The 22,393-nt window shown below is 47.1% G+C and overlaps 1 protein-coding gene across 6 annotated transcripts in view; it reads left to right on the top strand.

Moving 5' to 3' along the window:
- Positions 1–22,393, top strand: part of RhoGAPp190 (Rho GTPase-activating protein 190) — a 105,445-nt gene that overhangs the window by 9,332 nt on the left and 73,720 nt on the right. For all 6 annotated transcript variants that reach the window (XM_055064193.2, XM_055064192.2, XM_055064195.2 and 3 more), the window contains exons 2-6: positions 817–1,573; positions 6,772–6,961; positions 7,887–8,134; positions 11,871–12,222; positions 16,055–16,224. In XM_055064193.2, the coding sequence (XP_054920168.2) occupies positions 867–1,573; positions 6,772–6,961; positions 7,887–8,134; positions 11,871–12,222; positions 16,055–16,224 (1,667 nt within the window). In that variant the 5' untranslated portion in view covers positions 817–866. The remainder of the gene's footprint in view (positions 1–816; positions 1,574–6,771; positions 6,962–7,886; positions 8,135–11,870; positions 12,223–16,054; positions 16,225–22,393) is intronic.

The raw sequence follows: 22,393 nt of genomic DNA, 5'->3' as shown, positions 1-22,393 counted from the left end.
TCTGGAAGAGCGTAGTAGTTTCTATGAGATTACTATGAACCCCTTTTACACTGATATGTCAAGGAGAAAGGAACTTCAGACCCGCAAGCGGTTTGGTGTAGCTCGACATTGTCAGTGGAAACGCCTAGCCCGCAACCCAGTTAACGCTTAAACATTCGCAAGAGACAGCCTCTGCGTAAGGCATACGAGTTCTCTACCAATAAAGTTTCAGCTGGACCTAGATGCTGTCCACCCTCCCCAACCCCTCTTTCACTTTTCTTGGTAGTTAGTTACTTGGTGTGTTTGTGTATGACTTGTCTGTATGTACCACTTTTTTTGTTACTGTTACGTCTACCAAGTTTGTCATAGCAACTCTTCTGCTAATCTAAGTAACCTTATAAAGTGTTAATCTCTCTGGTGGTCTGGTGGCTTAGTCATCCTTGAGAAGCTGAATTCTCTGTGAGAGCTGATGTTGCTGTAAACGCAAGGGCCTGTTCAGTAGAAAAAGCAGGCTTCGTTGTGGGGGACGGACAAGGCCTTTAGAAACGAGAGACTGCCCAGCAGCTCGTCTTCCCTTTTATTCATTTTTTGTGGCATTTGCGCTTCTCTCAACCTCTTCCTCTTTTGCGTCTAATGCCACCTTGTGTAGCAGTATTTTGCAATCAGTTGTAAGTGTAAACATTACGAGGTTGAAATCAGCATTTCAACATTTGTAATTTTTCTCGGCCTTCACGCAAAAGCTGAATGTCGAAAAATGTGTTTGTCAATTAAGAAAAAGAGTGTGTTGGAAAGAAGGAAGCCTTCAGTGCCTGACAGAGCCCCGATACCGTCGTGCAGGTGGCCTGGTGGAGTCCGGTGGGGGGCCTGGCTGAGGGGCGCGGGGGCGCATGACGAGCCGGCGGCAGCCGGGGGGCCCTCCCTCGGCTTCGGAGGCGGCCCCCCGGTCGCTGTGCGTGGCCGTGGTGGGCCTGAGCGGCACCGAGCGCGACAAGGGCCCCACGGGCGTGGGCAAGTCGTGCCTCTGCAACCGCTTTGTGCGGCCCCGCGCCGACGACTACCACACGGACCACATCTCGGTGCTGAGCCAGACGGACTTTGGGGGCCGCGTGGTCAACAACGACCACTTCCTGTACTGGGGCGAGGCCCGGCGGCCCCTGGCGGACGCAACCGACAGCGCCGGCATGCCCGAGCTGAGTGTGCACGTGGTGGAGCAGACCGAGTTTATCGACGACTCGTCCTTCCAGCCGTTCCGCAGCGGCAAGACGGAGACGTACCTGAAACGGTGCGCCGCCCTGCGCCTCTGCTCGGCGGAGAAACTCATGTATGTGTGCAAGAGCCAGTTGGGCATCGAGAAGGAGTTTGAGCAGCGGCTCATGCCCGAGGGCCGCCTTAACGTGGACGGCTTTGTGTGTGTGTACGATGTGAGCCACGTGCCCGGGCGGCCGGCCGACAAGCAGGCAGAGTTTGCGGCTGCCCTGCTGCAAACGCTGGTGCGCACCCGGAAACCTGTTGTGCTGGCCGCCACCAAGACGGATGAGGCCTGCGAGATGCACCTACGGGAGGCTGAGCGCCTTGTGGCCCGCAAGGAGCTCAGGTGAGCCGTGCTGCTGCAGTTTGCTGCGGTTGGGTTGTCTTGGAGGCAAGGCTTGGCTCGTGCTGTAGGTTGAGTTCTTCAGCTGTGCTTGTTAAAAACTTTTTCCCTGGCTTATGATGATGTAGTCGCAAGCAAAGTCTGCTGGTGATTTTGGCATGGCACTGGCCTGAAAGGGTGTTGCAGATGTTGTAAGCAACTGAATTTAGCCACTATGGTTTTACAGTGGTGGTGGTGTTACAAGGTTCACAGGGATTAAAGTACCAGGTCGCCACAGGTTTTCTGAGAAATGAATAAGGCTTGATGGAGGGCCCAATATTGTGCCACAGCTGTAAGCAGCGTCTTTACTGTGCGTGTACACATGCTTGCTGTTTTCCTTTCTTTTTTCTAGTGTGCATGCAGTAAATATCTGTAGCCATTGTTCCCTTTGGTGTGGGGAAATGAAGTGAAAGAAACGTGGTAAAATAAAATTTCCAGTGGACCTAATCTAACCCAGCCTAGCCTAGAACTAATTGTCGCCCGAAGGAATTATAATATTGGAGAACATGAAAAAACATATTCTGCACGTTGAATATGCGCACAAATAAAGGAACACCTTTTTCCCTTTGAGGTAGTCTACAAAGACATGGAAGCAGTAGCTTTGTGGGGCTGCAAGCTTACCCCTGCTACAGCACGCACAAAAGGTTCTGCAACTATCACTCAGTGTTGCAGTTCACAATGCCTTATTGCCTTTTGAACTGGGTTAGATTTATCTCGGTATAAGTGCAATCCAGCAGAGCTCACACGGTACTTGGTAATAGGCACTTGCCTGTCAAAATTACCCAAAATTCAGGATGAAATCGCAGCATAGACTGCAGCCTCAAATAATTTCCTGCACTTTTTCCTCTGGCTCTGAAGGTGCTTTGTGACTGCCCAATGAATATACCTTGACCTGCCATGGTTTGAGAAGCATTGCGTTGAATTATTGGGCTGTTCTCACTGGGTTGTGTTGCAGGGAGAATATGTTCAGCTCCTTCCTGAAATCAACAGTTCCCTGGTTACACTGTGGTTGTGCAGTTTCTGTGGCATTGTGCCACTGGTCACGATGCTGCAGTTTCAATTTATGGCTGTGACGGTCGCGTATTTATGGGGGAGGGGACGCAAAACACCCATATATTTAGCTTAGCATGCTCATTAAAGCAACCCTGGTGGTCACAATCAGTCGGGGGCTCTCCGCTATGACCTCCCATAGCCCTGTGTTTTTTCATGACATTAAACCACACCAATAAGTCCACGAATGAGTGATAATAAATTTACATTAAAATTAACGTGTTGGCCATACTTGTTTCTGGCCTTTTGAAAGGCAGCCTGTTAGATGATTGATGTTCTGATTCTGTACGTTTCTCCTGCTAGTCTAGGGATATATATCCCTACTGAAATGTTCCACATGCCATTCCAATAATTCTGTATGCTTTTGTTATAAATCGTACTGCATATATGCTGATTGTAAAACATACGGAATTATTGGAGTGTATACGAGGCGTTTCACATGTGAGGATTTAGGTGCACTTTAGCACAGGCATTTGCCTATCCTGTCGTTCCTATGCCTCTTCCTTTCTACTTGTGCTGGTGGTGCAACTGGCACGATCTGGGCATGACTCTTTAGCTTAGTGTACGGAAAAGAAACAACACAAAGTATGCGCTCGCCGGTGGATGAGAGGAAAAACGTGTAAGCACCTGATCTGATCCTGGAGAAGTCTCTCTAGCCCTTGCTCTGCTGTTAGCACTTGGAATTGTGTGAACGGAATAGTCAGCAGGGAGCTGTCACGTCAATGGTGTCCCGTCAAACGGCCAGTGCCTGGAGGGTTGAATGAGTTTTCAACTGCTCTTGTCAGTGATGAGCCTTGAATTTTCTTCATATCTGTTATAGTATGTGTTCTTCGCCAGCGCCTGGATGTTCTTGAATGTACATCTTTTTCTGTTGTTGCTAAGCTCAATTTTGAATTGCAAATTTTTATTGATGTTTATTGACGTTCATATAAATGTTAACAGATCTTTATCTCTCGACTGAACTCTTAGTCGTACAGGCTAGTATGCATTGAAGATTAAACACAAAAATATTATAATATTAGTAAAAATACTAGTATTTGGTAGGTCATAGCCATGCATATTGGAACCACACATTTAGAATGCATGTTGGCAGCATTGGCACATTATTGGCACAGATATTGGACCAGCTCAGTTATTTGCTAAAGGCTTGCAAGTGGAAGTTTTTGTTTAGCAATTAACTACCAGCACCTGTTAATTTATTGCTTAGTAGTGCCTGTCTTTTCTTCAGAGCAGTTAGAAGCTTCAGCACATTGCTTCAAATATTGGAAAACACCATACAGTCTTTACTTGTAGATTTCGTGAAATGCCTTGTTTAGAAATATGGGTGTATGTGTGTGACTGGAATAATATATTTGGTTCTGAATGACATGCTGACTTCATACTATTGCAATTAATACGATTCTTGCTTGTTGTAATTAGTGTATCTTGTCTGTTATTTGTTCTTTTGTTATTAGCTGCAATAATCATTGGTGTGTGTTTGCTTCTACTGTTATTGATCTTGAACCACCCACTTCACCCAAAAGCCTGCCTCTCTGTGTGGTATTACTGCATACATATTTTATATTTTCTGTCAAGAAATGTGTCATCCTAAACATCCTGAGTAAGACCAACACGATACTATTTCACTCCATCGGGCTAGCACTAGAACTTAGGAAAACAATTGCCAACTGGCTTTCCAGATAAACAAAGAACTTTTCTCTTTTTTGCCCTAAAATATTTTTATGTATTAATACATCGGGCCCCGCAATGAGCAGCAGCATAGCGTACAACCAAGTGACCGAGCCGGGGTGAGTGTCAAAACGTCACGCTGTTCTACTTCCATGTGGCCACCTTCTGCGTCATGACGCCAGAACAGAGTTACCTTTTGGGGAATGGACCTGGTTCATGGAAAAGCTATCATACAGTAAATTATTTAGAGAACTCTGAGGCTTGCCAGTATATTTTCTAGGTCTGAAGGTCCAGAAACATTAATTAAGAATTAAGCATTGGAAATGCCATATTGTTACTACTTTACCTGGCCCTCTCCACTTACTGGCCGTAACCATTGACACTCTGATATAACCAATTGTATTAAACAAGCAGCAGGCACTTATATCACAGAGACGGGATGGCATGACTGCAGCATTCTATGGGGTGCGAGGAGGAATCCAGCAACTGTTGGCATGAATTTTGTCTTTAGATGACATTGATAGGTGTGGTAAAGTCTTCAATGATAATATAATGTATTGCTGCTCGTTGCTGGGATAGTTTGTTGATACTTATTATGGCGCAAAATATGTGAAGCCATGTAAAGAAACAACCAGACAGAAAATGGCACTGTCCTTTTTTTTTACTTTAATATATATATATATATATTATACCGCTGAGCATATAAGAGGGTGACATTATAAAGCCACCTTGCCTTGTCTGCTTGCAGGAGCTGAACATTGTTCTATTTGGAATATGTAACGACGTCACAAGCTGAATTCTTAGTGAAGATCTGTACACTGAACGTTCTTTGAAAGACAGTCCATGCTGTTAAAAAGGCACATTCTTCTCTCTGTGGCTGCTTCTTCCTGTTGTTTCGTGTCTTTTGCACCATGTTATGTTTTAAAAGTAATTTGTCAAACGTTGTTGAAATTGGTGAACAGTGGGAAGGAACAGAAGTGTATCAACATATGTCAAGCCCACTTATAAGAGTACCAGTCTTAGCAACATATCAGAAATGACAATGAGCAGCTGTGGCACCATGAACTTTTGTGTTCTATGGGGAAATAAGCCACTTAGTAGAATGCACGGCCCACCTTCGTCATAGTTCGCGTGCCTCTCTCCCGTCTCCCTCTGACGGCAGCACTTTGGCCGTAGTCGACTCGTGTTTTGGAGGGGTGGAAGGGAGACGGGACAGAGGTGTGTGAGTCCGACCATGCGGCACATTCTTGCCATGCAGGGTTCGTGGCACAAAGGCATTTCTTTCTTTTTTGTTCCCCTTTCAATGCAGACACCCAGTAGCCAGATATAGCTTGTTATAGCTAAAATGCGGCATGGGAGCATTGTAGTAAATGGCTTATTTTACCTTGTAAGAGACACAAAAGTTTGCCGCTCCAGGGCTTTTCATTGTTACATCTGAGTATTTTTAATACAGGCAAAGAGTGGGTTCCAGTTATAACAATTATCGTTTATAACAGTGCAAATTTCTTGGTTCGACTGTAGTTTGCTGTGCTTATGTGTACTGCATCCGTTTGTTTGCACACATGCAGTTTGCCCAGCCAGTGAACTTTGGTGCAAAGTGGGTGATTATGTGTAATACTGGGGCAGTATTCTTAGGCGATCACTTTCCTGACTGCTTTAACTTTCGCAAGATTTCATGTGACTAGCAGCACGAGGAATCAGTGTCTACGAGTGACGGTATTCTGGGAACAGGATCAAAAAACGATGTCACCTGTCGACGGTGGCGTTTCCATTCCGGCGCTAACCATGCAAAACTTCCCCAAGTGGTCATCTGAGAATATGCCACCTGGAACTGTAATGCCTTCTAATCCAAGCATATGAGGCGGTAGAGAAACATAGTCGTACAATACATGTAAGCACTCAAGCACTCAGTACATGTAAGCCCTCTATACACAAGCACTCAAGTGTTCTCATATGGAGAAATACAACATATTTAAACATCATAGAACATACTCACCATCAAAATAGAATTACCTGTGTCATTTCCACTTCTTCCTTGGACTACTACTCAGCAACTTTGCTAAATAGGTACTGCTTAATAAGTTTTGCAAACCTTTACAATTTATTGCCTATCTAAAGCTTTAAAGAGATTGTTGAAGTGTGTAACTGATAAATTAATAGCATTCAGTCGTTTGTGTCAAAATACAACCACTTTATAACACAAATATAACCGAATGCCTACCAAAGAATTAAAAAGTACATTTATGCAATATAACTGTAGATGTGTTGTTGTCTGTGTGTTTCTACCTCTTGTTATAGACTTTTTTGTTGCCTTTTTCATTCTGTACCGTACCATTGGTCATGCTGATCTTGCATAATGTGTTTGTTTCTATGGTCTTCTCATTTCAGCTGTTACCGCACAAGTGTTAACAACCTTGCTTTTCCTTCTCATTGTCGTCATGCAGGGGCCAGGTTCCACTGGTGGAGACGTCAGCCCACGAGAATGTGAACGTGGACCTGGCATTTCTGCTGGTGGCACAGTTGGTGGACCGGGGCGCCAAGGGAGCAAGTCGCTGGGGGGGACGGGTGCCATCATTCCTTGAGGCCAGCCGGGCACGCCGTGAGGCCCTCGACCAGGCGACCGACGCCTTCCAGGCAAGTGCCCGGTCTCTGCCTCCTCTCGCCAGGATGAGGTCCGAGGGAAAAGCTCATAGTCACTATTGCAGTAGCACGGTACTTGCCGATGTTTCAGAATTTTCTGCAAAGTTATGAATTCAGGCTCACTCTATGATTTTACAACTGTTGCATCAAGTTTTAGAAAAAATACTTCTTGTTTGCTGAAAATTGGAGCAGTACAAATAAAAAAAAAATGCATGCTAAAACTAAATTGTGATGGTATCTTTACCAATTTGCACCTTCCATCTTGCCTTCAGTTTGTTTAGTTTATCCGTTTAAAATCCACATTTTCTTACTGAGCAAATGTACATAAGTCTTGAAAGAATCTTCTTCTAGTCTAAACTGCTTTGATGTTTCTCTTTACTTTCATTTTGAACAAGGTAAGATGGACCAACTGAACATGCAGCCATGGTTATCGTTAGGCAAGGGTGTTAGGCTAGGGGGTTCAGGAGATGAACACTCCACACATTGGATGAAAGACTTCCAGAAAACAGGCAAAAATTGCCAGGCTTATCAGTAATGTCACTCAATAAAGTGATTTATTACGTCACTCAATAAGTGACGTAATAAAGTGATTCAAAAGCTGTGCTTCCGAGTTCAGAAGAGCCAGATATAGTATGAAATGGCGGGGTGGGGTGTGACAAGTGTTTCCTGCTCAATGCAAAACGCGTGCCCTCCTTAGAAATGGGAGATAACGCGCACAAAAGAGAAAAAATAAATACAAGCCAAGCTGACAGGACAAGGGCTCACTGTGTCGTTGTCCTTCATAGTTATCTTGTGCTCATGACCACTTGCTCACCTTGTTGTCTTCCTTGTACTATTTGCCCTTTTTTCAAGCTCGTGTTCTTCTTCACAAGTGTGTGCCGACCCGCCCAACAACTTTGCCAACGTGCTCCTCGTGCAGGCGCTGGTACGAGCCCAGGTGACCGACCCACGCGCACAGTGGGCCGGTTGGAGCCAAAGGCTGCTGGGAGCGCCAGAGTGCGAACGCTTCTGTTCCCTGTTTGGCCGAGCGGCAGCGCGGCTAGCCTTTGAGAAACATGTGCGACGACTACGGGAGGAGCACACGGCGCGTCGCGTCCGGGGCTTCCTCCGGGCCCTTCCCACGGCCTTGGCCCAGCTACTACCCAACCGGGATGCCCTCGGTGACAGGTGAGGCAACTCAATCTGCCGAGCTTCCTTTCCTGTTAGTACCGTATTTACTTGAATCTAGGCCAGCCCCTATTCTAAGCCGACCCCCGAATGTCCGAAGCCAGAAAAAATAACAAAACTTACCTCGAAAGTAGGCCGAACAAGAAAGTGAGGACAGCGTTCACAAAATGGAAACAGCATTAATTTCATACGAACGTGCCGAACTCACTCTACGTCATAATCGCTGCTAGCCTCGTACGCTTGCAGATGTGCACAAGCTCGCATCCATGCGCCCACGCATACGCAGGCAGTGCGGCAAGGTTCATACGCGTCGGAGCGCGGTGCGATCTCGGTGAACAGCTCCTCTCCGTTATTGCGTGCTTATCTTCCTTATCGCTGTCATCCTTTCGTTGCAGCACACGCAAAAAAGCGTCTTTCTTTTTTTCTTTATTGATTTCTTTCTTTCTGTACATCAACAGAAATTGAAGCAAAAGCAAAAGGTTATACAGCCTGATAGAGGCTTTTGCGCCAAGATACAGTTCAGCACGCAGTCATAATACAAGTAGAGAAACAGCAACAATATACAATAATTAACATAAGATAATCATTAAAGAATCTAAATTGTCTCTGTAGATATATAAAACAACAACAAAAAGACAGAAATATCACAGAGTAAAGAAAGCAAGCAGATCGACATTCATATATTGCGACAAGCAGCAACAAAAGAATATGCTGGTGCAGAATATGCTGCCGACCATAGGTAGTTCTAATTTTTGGTGTTCTTATACTTTGTGTACGGAGGCAGTATTGAACAACTGTACGTGGGGTGTAGCTTATTATTTGGATATGCAAAAAAAGCTTGAGATAATAGATTTGGTTAGCTTGCAATATGAAATGTTTTGTACGTAGCAGACGCGTGCTCAGACCTTGCGGGTGACCATAATATCCCTCAAATATTCGTAGTACCTTTTCTTGTAATGTGAGTAATGACAGACATTTGTGTCATCGATGCTGAAGTCCCGCCCGGCTTGCACGTTTCACAATGCCTCTGCAGCTAGCATAACTTTTCGTTTGAAAGCGCCACTATAGTGGTAACGATAACGCCACGCCGCACGCGAATACACACAGGTCATAATGACGACATTGCTCGTGTACTTCAGTTGGCTACTGCCGTGGCCAGTAGCAGCTGCGATACGGACTTTTCTAGACGGCACTAGCTATGCACCATATTTATCGTTTTCAATTACAAACTGGCGTGTTATTTTAAATTCTTGAATCTAAGCCGACCCTAGAGTTTGGTATATGATTACTTGAATAAAAAAAAAAAAAAATCGGCCTTGATTCGAATAAGTACGCTACTTCTCTCACTTTTAATTGGATGGAAGTCATGGTCTTGAAACTGGGTTTATTCCCCCCATCTATTCCGTTATGCCACGGCATGCGTCACTTGCCCCATGCTGTCCTCACCACCGTGCTGTCATTGTGCCATCATTATTCATGATGTCCTTGTGTCATTATTTCCATTGTCGTCATGTCACCATACACATTACAGAAGTGTGTCCAGCCAAACTTTGGCATAGTGAACGTGGATGCAACTAATTGCAGGATTTAACAATGGGATGAAGAGTAGTAGAACAAAAGATTTCATCGGAAATTAATTAAACACGAAAATTGTTCTTTGTCACTGAAACTTAGAATGTTAGCTTCAGAAACATTGCTTGCTCTACCACTCCTCGTTACCTCAAGCCTCCATGTTCCCATGAACATTCATCTTGTTTACATATACCAAAGCGCGGAGTTTCTCACAATATTACCTTGAGGGAAATCTCGTGTCACCGGCTCTTGCGAGTTTCTAACAGGTGCTGTGCCCCCTTGTGAATGCCACTATGTGGGTGTGAGATGCTGTGTTTCAAAGGTGGTTTGGCCCCTAAAACACAGGCACGGCTGCTTAAAATAAAACAGTCATACAATGCTTTCTTTCACCTGTATTGCATCTTTCAATAAAGATTTAAGGCTCATTCACACCGATGACTGACAGAGGTAGCGCAACAAAGTTGGTCACAAGTCTCGGATGGTTACTTCTCGAGAAAACCGACCATTTTGGGCCAGTCACTTTTGCTCAATTTTTCAGTCGTTCGACCAGGGTAGCAGCACTGCTAGACTAATCAGCGGCGCGCCGAAAGTTATGTTATCATGTGTTTTTGTCTGGCATCCTCGTGCGTTGCACCAAATATACGAAGTCGATGCCACCATGGGAGACTGCAGGCCTGTAATTGGTGTCTTGCCTTGTGATGCTGGGCCACAGCAGTTCCAGCAACGTGTCGAACTTACGCGGTAGCATTTGCAGCAAGCTGAACAGCGGCAAAAGAAAGCACAAAATTTATGCACTTGATTCCCACGCAAAGCAAACTAGAAATTTCAACTTACTCTCAATAATACTCTTTGTCATGTGCGCGAAGTTCGAGCACGACGCGGCTTGCGTGGCCGGCCAATTGTTGTGAATGGAGGTACGGGCGCACTCACCAGCGTCACTTTTTGTTTGGAGGCTTCCGCGCTGCCACAGCTGACACCACGCACGGCAGAGCGCATCAGCACAGTGGTGACGTCTTCCTCTTCACTCGAATTGAAATCCATAGCTGTTGCCTGAACACGAAACCAGTGAAGTGCGCATGAACTGCGTACGTCCCTAGTGTTCTTGCTGAGAACGGCAATCTGCGGGATTGTCACTTGCAGGCCATGCTCAGCCGGGCTTGCTGGTTTGAGAATTGGTCACCTTGAGTTGCTGTTTTGTCACCAGTCGCAAATGGCCATGCGACTTCCTCAAGTTGCCGGTGTTATTGGGCCTTTACTCATCTATACAGTACATAACCAAGCAAGGAAATACAAAAACAGACGAACTATTGCACAGCGAGCACAGACGTCATCAGTGGCTGGCTGGTACTTTTTAATCTTTTAGTGTTCTAGTGTTTTTGGTGCTTCATACAGTTGTACACCCAAGCACAAGTCCTGATGTGTAATTAAATAAAAAATATTTTCCTGTAATATTGAAAAAGAAAGCAGCTCTGTATGTGCTGTTTTAGTGGAAAATGAACCATTGTGACAGATGAAACGGTGCTAGCCAGGCTACCTTCATAGTGTTCTGGCTCTCCGAGTACGATGCTAATCCAAAGCCACCACATACTGGCATTACCATGCATAAAACAGTAGTGCAGTGCCAGCTTTCTTAAGTAAGTCTAAAATATGTCACATTTGTTTTTGGTGTGTAACTGGATTTGCAGTTGACTCTTGTTAATTTGACCTTGGTTAATTCGTCTTTTTGCTAAATTCGACTGCTCTGGAAAGCCTTGGTGAGACACCATACGCTGATGACAGTGTCGAATTCTGTAGGCTGCTGACTGACATTGGCAGCAACCTGACAGTCCAATGCCAAGGCAGTGTTTAAACAGGCAAGCGCTCTTCACCGCATGCTAGTTGACGCACACTTCAAGATCAAGAACCAAAGAAGGTTAAGGACTGCTTCAAGCAATAAAAAAGAGATAACTTTGTTCATTATGCCAGCATTTGTTAATTTGACCTTTTGGATAATTAGATCAGGTCTTGCCATCCCACAAGGGTCGAATTAACGAGAGTCACCTGCGTATTTATAACCAAGTTATTCGTGTGTTGGATTTGAATTTGATGTAACAAGGTGCGGCTGCATTTGGGGCCGAAATTTGTTTCGTTACAAAACGAAATCATGCCCATCCATGGCGTGCAGTGACTGGTCGACGGTGAAGGAGGAGCTGCTGCGGCCGCACGCGGACTTTGAGCAGTACTTTGTGGACGACGGGGGCGAGTGGGAGGACCGGTCGCCCGTGGACGACCAGGAGGAAGAGGAGGACGGTCGCATCCCGTACGCCCTGCTGGACCGGCCCGAGGCGGAGGCCTGCTTCCAGGAGCACCGGGCCGCCCTGGAGACCGAGGAGCGGCGCCAGGAGCTGCGGCGACAGTTTCGGCAGCTGCTCGAGGAGACGGGCTACGTGACGCCGGGCAAGAGCCTGGGCGAGGTGCGCGTCCTCTTCATGGGACGCGAGTGCTACGAGCAGCTGCCCGAGGCCGACCTGCTCGAGGTAAGCTGTGTTCCTTTCTCTCTCTCTCAGTCGCTGGCTTGTGAACATTTTTGAAATACTGAAGTCATATTATAGAGACGCACTAATGAGCAGTGATGAGTTCGTTATAGTGAGCTATTTGTTCAAGACTCTCACTTGCACCTATTGTTTCTTGAACCTAATTTTGAGACACACAGTATAGATACGGTGATATCTCGGCATAACGAACTTCAGGGGAACGCGGCAAATTGTTCTCTATTCCGAAAGGTCATTGTAGTGAAGGCCCCAAGACGAACCATTTTGCCCATCAATTGTCACCGTACGAGCTATGCCCCCCAAAATGTTGCTGTTGGCTCTCGGCCCACGCCGTTACTAGTTTCCATAGATTCTGCCACCACACAGCTCCGTAGCAGTGTATATAGAGGGGTGAGCGAAAAAGAGAAGCTGGCACTGAGAAAAACACCGACAAAGAACAAGCTCCATGTCGCCTATAAAGTTTGTAGTTTCATTTTGTTTGTTTTTCACATTTCTTGCTGAGGACACTACAGCTGTTTTGCTTGAGGTGGACGCGTTAACCATTCCAAAGTGCAAGCACGTGTAAACGGCACTGTTTGCAAAGTGCAGCTGTGAGGCATCTCCGCGAGTACAGAGGTAACATTTCTCTGTACGCGTAGCTATTACCACCCCAGAAAGAAGCACGAGAGAAAGAAGAGGCGAGCCCAGAAAGAAAGGTGAAAGAAGGAAGAGACGCGCCTCCATTGCTAGGCGACACTTGTCTGGGCAGTGCATGCGCTCACATAACCTGATGCGTCATCGCCTCCGCAATAAGGCACGGGAGTCTTCTTTAGTGGTTATCTTTTCTCTCCCTCCGACACCGTCTCGAATTTTTCTAACCTGCGCCGTGGTGTCCACCTTTTGTGCCTTATCTTCAGCTAGCCCACTGTTCTGGCTGCCGAAAAGGATACACGGAAATCTAAGAATCCCCAAATTTTAGAATATTTGTTCGTAGTACTGCAGCATTGTTAATGTGACACGAAAACTAAATAACGATCATTATTCTGAACACTTTGGTATTCTGAAGACCGTAATACTGAAATATTTTTACACTGAAACTGTAAGCAGGTGGCAGGGAATTTCTGAGAAGTTCATTAATGTAGTGTTAGTAGTAACGAGGTATCACTGTAATACAGCTCCCTCAGGGATTTCAGCTAAGGGCAATGGTCGCGAACCTTGTTAGAATGAACAGTGTGGAAATCGTAGAAGAATAGTTTGCCTCAGCCAAATTTGTTAGGTAAAATTATGCCCGAGAATTATTTTGAACAAGCTTCACTTCTTTGACGTGTCAGAACCCTCCACTCCTTAATGTTTTCGACTGTGCTGAGCCATGCGCAATGACATCAACTTTGCAATGTGGAACCAACATTAGGGAGCGATGAGCATTGCCTCTTAAATGTCCAGCTTAGTAGTGCGCGCTGCCCAGTCTTGGATGGCTGTGTACTGAGGTTGTCCAGGTCAGTAATTTTACACCGAGTTCGTCACTGGAATAGTTGTGTTACTGTATTTTTGCGCATGTAATCCATTCCAAAAGTTTTAGAAAGTTGACAGTAAAGTCGGAATGTGGCTCATACAGTCGAACCTGTTTATAACAAACTCGTTAGTTCCACGAAAAGGGGCCATTGTATCAATAGTTCGTTATGTATAGACTGGCGTCAACAGTTAACAGTCGGCAGCGCTGTGGTCTGAAAGCCAGATTTTCAGTGTCATTTTTGATGCCAGTGCATTCCCACGCCTATTTGCAAATTCCTGTTAGAAATGTCCATCAAAAGAATGACGTGCGGGGTCATATAGCTCTCTCAAAACAGCACTCGGTTCGGATCACCTTTGATTTCTAAACTGCAAACACAGCCGCCTTATTATTCGAGAGCTTGTGCTGTATTTTACTGCTAGTGGGACACGAGTGTACTCTGCAGAAGAGAGCGAAGTGTTCTAGTTCGCCGGAAGCATAAAATTTTAGGAAACTCCAGCGGCATGCCACCATTCTGCGCAGGTCTTGGCATTACGACTGTGTGTCAGCCACGCAAGACCTGCAAAACTACGTTATCTTTGTCGCGTCGGGTTAAAAAAGGCGATGCTGAAAAGTTAGAAAGTCACCATGAATCATTATCGGAAATCGGTGATGTGTAAATGAAGGACCACCTAACCGTGATCTCCTGGTAAACGACGTAGTACACACCGATCCCTTGCCGTTGCGTGGCGGCAGCATGTAGTGCAGCGTTCTTGCCAACTCGGGGCGCGTGAATATAAACAGCAAGGACAAAAAAGCTTTCGTTGTTCCCTTGGCAGAAGGACATAGATGGTTGTTCAAAATGGTTGAGCAAGAGATAGACAGAAGAAAGGGGAAAGGTAGGGAGGTTAACCAGATGGGTAGATCTGGTTTGCTACCCTATGCTGGGGAGAGAGGATGGGGAGCTAAAGTGATAACAAATTAGAAATAGGCACCAAAACGATAGTACTGCCCTCGTGACATCAGATATTGCACCGGCACATGTGCCAGTACATGCCCTGCTCCAAGCGGCTCCTGTTGTGTGCCTCCTCTCTGGAGAACATGCATTGAAAGCGAGTGACCTCCTTCGCGGCTTCCGAAATACACGCACAGCGGTCGCTCGTTCATCTCAAAGGCCGTATCACTGTTGTGGTTGGACTGAAACGGGGTGCGTGAGGCTGTGAGCCCAGTTCAGTCTCGCTTCTGTGCTGTGGTACTTCACGTGTGCCCTCTATTTGCCATGACCGGGTTCGAAGCGTTCATTGTAACAGTATGGTGATTTAAAAATTGTTCGTTATATCTGGAAGCAGCTTCAATGGGGCTGGGTTGGAAAATCTTAAATGTGCTGAAATGTGGTCATTATAACCGATTGATAGTTATATCTGGGATTGTTATAAGTGGGGGGGTTCGACTGTACGTGAATTTCACCTTGATGTGTGGCTTCACGGCACCATGTCACGTGCTGCTGTGAAGTCACACCTCAAGCCAAGGTTCTCCGTCATTTAAAGTTTTGTTAACTCCTACAAAATCCCATCCTCTCCTCGCTTCTGCATGTCGAAGGCCCCTTCTCCCCTACTTCAGGGTCGCTCATTATCCTCCTTTCTACAGGTTGCCATTCTGCATTTAGTAGTTAGTGAAGTGCACGGGCTGATAGCAGTTGTGTACATGGTACCGGCATACTAGAACTTGGGTCACGACAAACGGCACTCAGTGGCTGCCCTTTACAGTGCAGCAGAAGCTGAAGGTTGATTACCAGCTTTGCCGAAGAGCGGCAGGGTCAGAGCCACTGGCCGAGATACAACATGGATGCGTTGTGCATCTGTGAATGGAGGCTGTTTATGCAAGGATGTGAGCATTGTGTGCAGTTATTCTTGCAGATATTTTTTTTCTTTCCAGGCTGTTGTAATTGGCGCTGCAGGTTGTACATGGTGGCGGATTATATGTGGAAAAGTAGGACATGTCACTAAGATAGTTGGGAGTCTCGCTGGGATAATCCGAGCCTCACTAGGATAGTTCAATTTTGTTGCTAGGGTAGTCCGAGTATGTCACCGGGATATTAAGTGTATCATTAGGACAGTCAGGGTATGTCACTGGGATAGTTGGAGTTCCTCACCAATTTGTGTGTGTCACCGGTTACTCAGAGTCTCACTAGGGCAGTACCAGCAGTCCGACGCCTGTGTGGCAGGTGTTGGACTATGACCAACTGTCCATCCTCACCGATGGTTTGCCAACAGCTTGGCATATTGAAATGTGGCAGCCGTGTGCATGTTTCCCGGCACCATCACGAGTGCTGTGTTGGCCACGTTGCAGGTGTACGAGGAGCACCAGCAGGAAATGACGGAGCGCGCCCGGTGCCAGTTCCAGGAACTGCTGCTGGAGCATGCCGAGCTCTTCTACGAGTTTGCCAATGTGGGACCTGGCAGTGTTATCACCCAGGAAGACATCGCCAAAATCACCGAAGCCCTCCAGGAGGACTCCAGGTGAGCGCTCAAGCTGTCCGAGATTAAAGTCCTCTCGAGCTGTCCAAGATCGAAGGCTTGCATTCGCGACCAAGAAGTTGTGTGTCACATATAAAAAAAGAATGTGCAGGCAAGCGTCATGTAATTCAGTGTAACATCAAATCCGACATTTATGTTGCAGAACATAGAGTAATCCCTCGTTACATTCGAACCTGGCTATATCGAACTCGCAAAAAAAGTGCCTATCAGTTCGATATAGCGCATAATTCAATATAAGCCTGCTAAAGAATCGGACTTCGCAAAAGCACATGCCATTTATAAAAACACTTTATTGATGAAAGTAGCTTAGTTTCGCATGAAATAGTCCTGCATCTTCTTCCGCTTGGGCAACTTCGCTGCCTACGACAGCACGGACTTCACAATGTCTAAAGACTGGGAGCAGCTGAAGCTGCAGCCGTCTACATTCGCGCTGAAGCGCTGGACTAGTGCGAGTGCACCAATCACCTAGGAGAATGTCGGCAAAGGATCGTCGTTGCTTTCCTCGTTGTGCCCACTTTCACTTGTGTTCGGTACGATGTCGGCAATGTAGTCTGTTTTCAGGCTCTCCCGTGGTCGCGACACCACCATCCGCACCCACAAACTTGTCGACCGTTGATCTGTCAATGGCTTCTGGAAATTGTGACAGCTCGCTCCAAAATTCGGTGACACTGGCGATGACTTCGTTGCACTCATAAGCACTTTCAGAGTCATCACTGGACACACGGAAGCTGGCACGTCTGAAGCAGTTTCAGATGAACCACTTGTACACGGCCGCCTCGACGTAATGGTTGTACATACGCGTCGAGCGCCAGGGACACTGGGTCATTTGTCTGCTAGAGCCATAATCTCCCCCTTATTCTTCAAGATCGTGCTGAGAGTGCACCTCGGAATCTTCTATGCTGTGGCGACATCCCGACTTCTTACCGCAATAGAATTTAGCTTCACCACGAAAAGCAAATTCAGTGCGCCTTGCGCTAGCCGTCACGGCAACACTGCCGGAGAAGGCCCACAAGGGACAAACACAATGAGTGAGAAAAGCAGAGCCACTATCTGATTGGCTATCTGAGCAAGCGCTGTGGACAGGCCAGGATCATTTCTTGCGGGGGGGGGGGGGGGGGGGGGGTGAGTGTCACCGACTCGCCCGACGCAGCGTGGTCACGGTAGGGAGAGTGGGTGGATAGAGCCGCTCTGCCGGTCTAAACCACTTTTGGGGTGTGTCAGCGGGTTTCCCTGCTGCTGTGAGGGGAGGGAAAGCCAACTTCTGGGGGAACTTTTGCGTCGCTTGACGTTCGATATATCGGGAGTCGCTGCTATTTTTGTTCGATGTAACCGTAATTTTTCCTATATATACTCATAGTAACTATGTCGTGTTCAGAAATTGTTCGATATACAGGATAATTCGATGCAACCGGGTTCGATATAGTTGGGTTTGACTGTATAACGAAGTCAGTGGGACGGCGAAAAAATGTGTTATAAGTGGTGATTCGATATAAGTGACCACTCGAGAAAAGCTAAAGCAGTCGAGCTTTAATTGCGCCACAACTGCAAGGCAGTCAAAATACAATGTATTTATTGAAGCAAAACTTTATTCAGGCGCAAAAAAAGGCAGTGAGTGTTGGCTGTTTCATTGCCAAGCGCGAGCAACCCCTGCTCTAATTTGACCAAGCATTGCACAAGGCCATGGTCGCCGGCCATTCATTCAATCTTATTTTGCAGCAGGTGTAGGTACTGCCACTTCTGCACCATAGTTGGCACTTCGCATGGCTCTTCATTCGTCGGGTCTTTGTCCTTGTTAGGGCCACCAACAGTGTCAATTAGTATCTCCGCATCCGTCGCTGGGGCGACCATGGAAGCAGGAGCGTCAGCCAATGCGAATGTCTTGAAGTCGCCTTCTACCTCTGGGCCGGCAATTTTATGAACAGCCTCCTACAGATCGCTGCAAGTCCGTTCATCGTCAGGCTGTTCATTGTCACGGTCGCTGATGACGGCGCGGGAAAAGCCGGCATGCGCAAAGCTGTTGGCAACCTTTGAAGGTGTGAGTTCTTTCCATGAAAAGTTCAGCAAATGGATTGCGCCAAGCAAATCAATGTTGTACTTCCTGCTGATGTCATAATGAGCATGCGCTGCAAGAGAGCCTTGTGGTACAGCTTCTGGGTGGTCTCAATGATGCCCTCATCCATGGGTTGCAGTACCGTGGTTGTGTTTGAGGTTGTCGATCTTCCCGTGGCGCAGACAGTTGTCAATTATGAGAAGCACTTGCTGATTCTTTGCGTCGAACTGTCCATCCAGAAGGCGCACGTGGTCTTCAAAAATAGCAGCAGACATCCATGCTTGGTTGTTACTTCCATAGATGCATTGCTTGGGAATAGTTGCATTTCGGAAGCACCGCAGCTTCTCTGCCTTCCCCAGTATCAACAAGAGAAGCTTGTCCTCACCTGTTGCATTGACACCAAGCAGCACCATGACACGCTGCTTGCTCTGTTTTCCTCTGGATGAGGAGCTGCCAGAGGTAGTGAACGCGCGACTCAGTAGCATCTTGTACAAAAATGCAGCCTCATCTAGGTTGTAGAAGTCTTTGTCTTAATATCTTTCAAGTAGCGCTTGGAGTCGATATTGGCGCCATACGTCTACAGTGTCATGGTTCGCTGCTGTGCTTTCGCCAACAATCAACTTCAAGGTCATGCCATGTCGTTTCTTGAACTGCTCAAGCCAGCCATTGCTGCACTTGAAATCTTTATGGCCGATTTGGAGGGTGAGAGCTTCGGCTTTTGCAGTAAGTGCAGGTCCATGTACGGGGAGATTTGCACTCCTGGCATTCTTCAGCCACTGTAGAAGTGCACTTTCCACTTCAGGTTATATAGAATTGCGATTCCTCTTTCTGATCACCAAGAAGCTCTTTTCAAAGCCATCCAGCACAGCTTTCTTGTTTTTCAATACAGATGATAAAGTAGATGACAGTATGCCAAATTCCTTTGCGATGTCAGTTTTCTGCTGGCTGCCTTTTTCCATTTTTTTTTATCAGAAGAACTTTCTACTCCAAAGTCGGACACTGTCGCCCGAAGACTGACTGAGCCATTTATCAATGTAGACCACAAAAGAACATACGAGGCACGCCTAACGAAGCACTCCGAGTAACACACAATCATATGGCCTGCAGCACGGATCCAAATGCACGCGCCATCGGCGCCAAAGTGATTGAACGCGGCGGGCGATGCAGAAGCTTCAAAATGTCGTCAGGGCATCTCGCTTTCTTCGTCAGTGCGCACTGGTGATGGTGATGGTTGCAATGGCAGGCTTGGCATCGGCATCACGTGTAGCGGAAGAAAGGCGATTGGAGTTGTGTAGACTAAGAAGCAGGAACAGTGGTAGGGCACCCATTGGTGGAAGATTTTGCCCGGGAGGGCAGGCTGGAAGAGGGCAGCTTTGGAGGAGCAGCGACATCGAAACTGGCAGTGAGGAGGCGAGTGAGAGGAGTGACTGATGTCCAAACGGCTTGCAGAGTGGAGAGTGAATAAGGAGGGGAAGGCAGTGGGGACCGCCTTTATAGGGGGGGTGCGGAGGTCACGGATGACTACAAGAGCACTGCGCTGGAAAGCGCGCCGCAAATGTCGTGGCTTCAGTCTGAGGTTGTGTTTGTTGTGCTCAAAAGACAATTAGCTGCTGCTTGTGGGTACGCAGTGTGATCGTGAAAGCTGAACGGTTTTGCAGTAGGGGCTTTGCTTGATCACTGGGCATTTTTTCCCGAGATGTGTAGCCGTATAGTTTTTCAGCGCACCGTTGTTGATGACACTGCCAATTCTACGGTTTGAGTGTCAGTGTTTGCGCACCATCGTATCCACGTCATTGACAAATGTCTAGGAACAAAATTCAGTGACCATACCACATATTTAGACCATTTGTCTAAAGTCGGATGGTGCGAATCGAGCATGACCGGCTCGAGAAAATTGCAGCGGAAACACCAGCTTACGTTGGAACTGCCATGTTGACAGCCTGACTCGCCGCTGTTGATGCTCGGATTTTTCGTGTTTTTGGCAAGTTATCGGTCGATTTGCACCGTCAAAAGTGTAACGAAGCTAGGGGTAGTGTTTTATTGCGATGCAAGCCGATTATGACGAGTGGCGAGCTAGACCGGCTTCCCCAAAGTCATCTCCCCAATTTATTGATGTAGCTCCTCGCGTCGAACATGGCATTCATAATTGGAGTGAAACTTTTGTGCTTTTCAGCATGTTTCAGCACCACAACTGCTCTTTAGTATGGTGAAACTTTGCCCATCGGGTGCACTCCATGTAATGCTACAGTGCAAGTCTGCTCGCAGTTGTTTGGCCACTTTTCGGCATCCAAGAGACCGCGTTTTTCTGGTACCACAAAGTGTCAGAAAAACTATATTTTAACATTATTTTCACGTGGATTCTATCACGGGGCACACGAGTGATGCAATTCCAACCGAGATTAACGGTTTGGGCACGCTGCGCCATGGAATTTGTCAGCTTCCGTTCGCTCCGCAGTAAACAGCTGTTAGCACTCGGCAGTCGCTGGGTACCCGTTACTAGGCGGTCATCGGTTGTGGGTTTGGTACTTTTGTGGCCTGTCCTGTGCCTGCATGAGACTAGTTTGTCGGTGGTATTAATTTGGCACTGCATGCGCAAGAGGGTCGCCGCCGTCGCTCGGCTGCGGTGATGCCTCCGCTCCCACTTCGCTCAAAGTGGGTCAAGCTGTTCGTGCGCTTCGAGTAATGCAGCTTAAAATGCATGCGTTTGAGTATGGAGTGGAAGAAATTTCGAATAAAGCGATATTTTGAGTTAAGCAATTTCGTTATAATGAGGGATTGCTGCATACAGTTGACGGCCGATAATACTGACACGGATAATTCGTCATGCTTCATTATTTGGACAGCCCCTTGGCGCTGCCACTAGCCCCATAGTTTTAATATATAAGGACATCCGAAATTTCGGACGCCTTACAGTGCGTTTTGCAATAATTGGGACTCCAGCTGTACAACCACGTACTAATTTGGCCACCGAGTCAAGCAGAAATAGCAATACAGTAGAACCCCGCTGTTACGTTCCTCACTGCTGCGTTTTCCCGGCTGCTACGTCGTTTTCATCCGGTCCCGGCATAGCTTCCATAGGATCCAATGTATAAGGAACCCCGCTGTTACGTTGTAGCTGTGAAAACGTTCCCGCATGATACGTCGCAACTTAGCACCCCGAACCCGCCTGGGCTAAAGTAGACAACGCGCTCCAACCGCCATTTTGGCTTTTGACGAGTTTTGGCTGGGCTTGGCCGGGCTTGGCTATGGAACTGGCTGCAAGAAGCCGCACGCCAGTTCGAGAGGCCGCATGAGGCCGCCACTAAGTGGCCATTCGTGAAAAATGATCTTACTATCATCACTGTGATTACGGTCACCGCTTGGTTGTTGGACGGGTCGACTCACGGAGGAAGGAAACTCGGGAGAGGCCCTGACGTCACTCTTTGTGAAGCTAAAGTGAAACCGGAAGTTGGCGTTGCTCGTTTCTCCCACGCCGCGCTGCGCGCAACCGGGCTGCTCGGACGCGCGCTCTCCGCAGCAATACTAAACAATCGTTAGCACGTTAGCATGATTACGCCAAAGAGGGCAAAATTTCCCGCGGATATTCGTTCGTCCGTTGCCATTGCCGTGGCGTGGTGACGACAAGGAGCACGAGCCGCATGATGCCGGGGAGTTGCCAAATCCTGGCTTTGGAGAAGCCGTCGCGGCTCTGTTTGACCTCCTCCGCAGGTACGTCGCACCTCACAGCGACGCTGACAGCAATGCGGCCTTCCAGGGTATTGAGAAACGTGTGGCGATTTATAGCGAGCGAAAGAAACGGCAAGCCACCATTCTAGACTTTTTTAAGTCCTAAGCGCACTCTGTGGAAATAAATTGTCTATAGTTGAAGCTGCACTTTTTTCATTCATTTTCGGAGCTTTCCTCACTGTTGCGTTTTCCCGGCTGTTACGTTTTTTTCCCCCGGTCCGGTGAAAAACGTATGAACGGGGTTCCACTGTATTTTTGTATTTGATATGTCGTCGGCGGGGTCATCGGCGGGGTCGTCAGCCACCAGCACTTCCTCAAAAAAGAAACTAGTGAAGCCTTGTTGATCAGTAGTCACCAGTGAGAATTCGATGCACG

The sequence above is a fragment of the Dermacentor andersoni genome, chromosome 11 (genome assembly GCF_023375885.2).
Source record: "Dermacentor andersoni chromosome 11, qqDerAnde1_hic_scaffold, whole genome shotgun sequence".
Taxonomy (NCBI): domain Eukaryota; kingdom Metazoa; phylum Arthropoda; class Arachnida; order Ixodida; family Ixodidae; genus Dermacentor; species Dermacentor andersoni.
The sequence above is the reverse complement of the archived record's forward strand: the minus strand, read 5'-3'. Positions and strand labels throughout refer to the sequence as shown.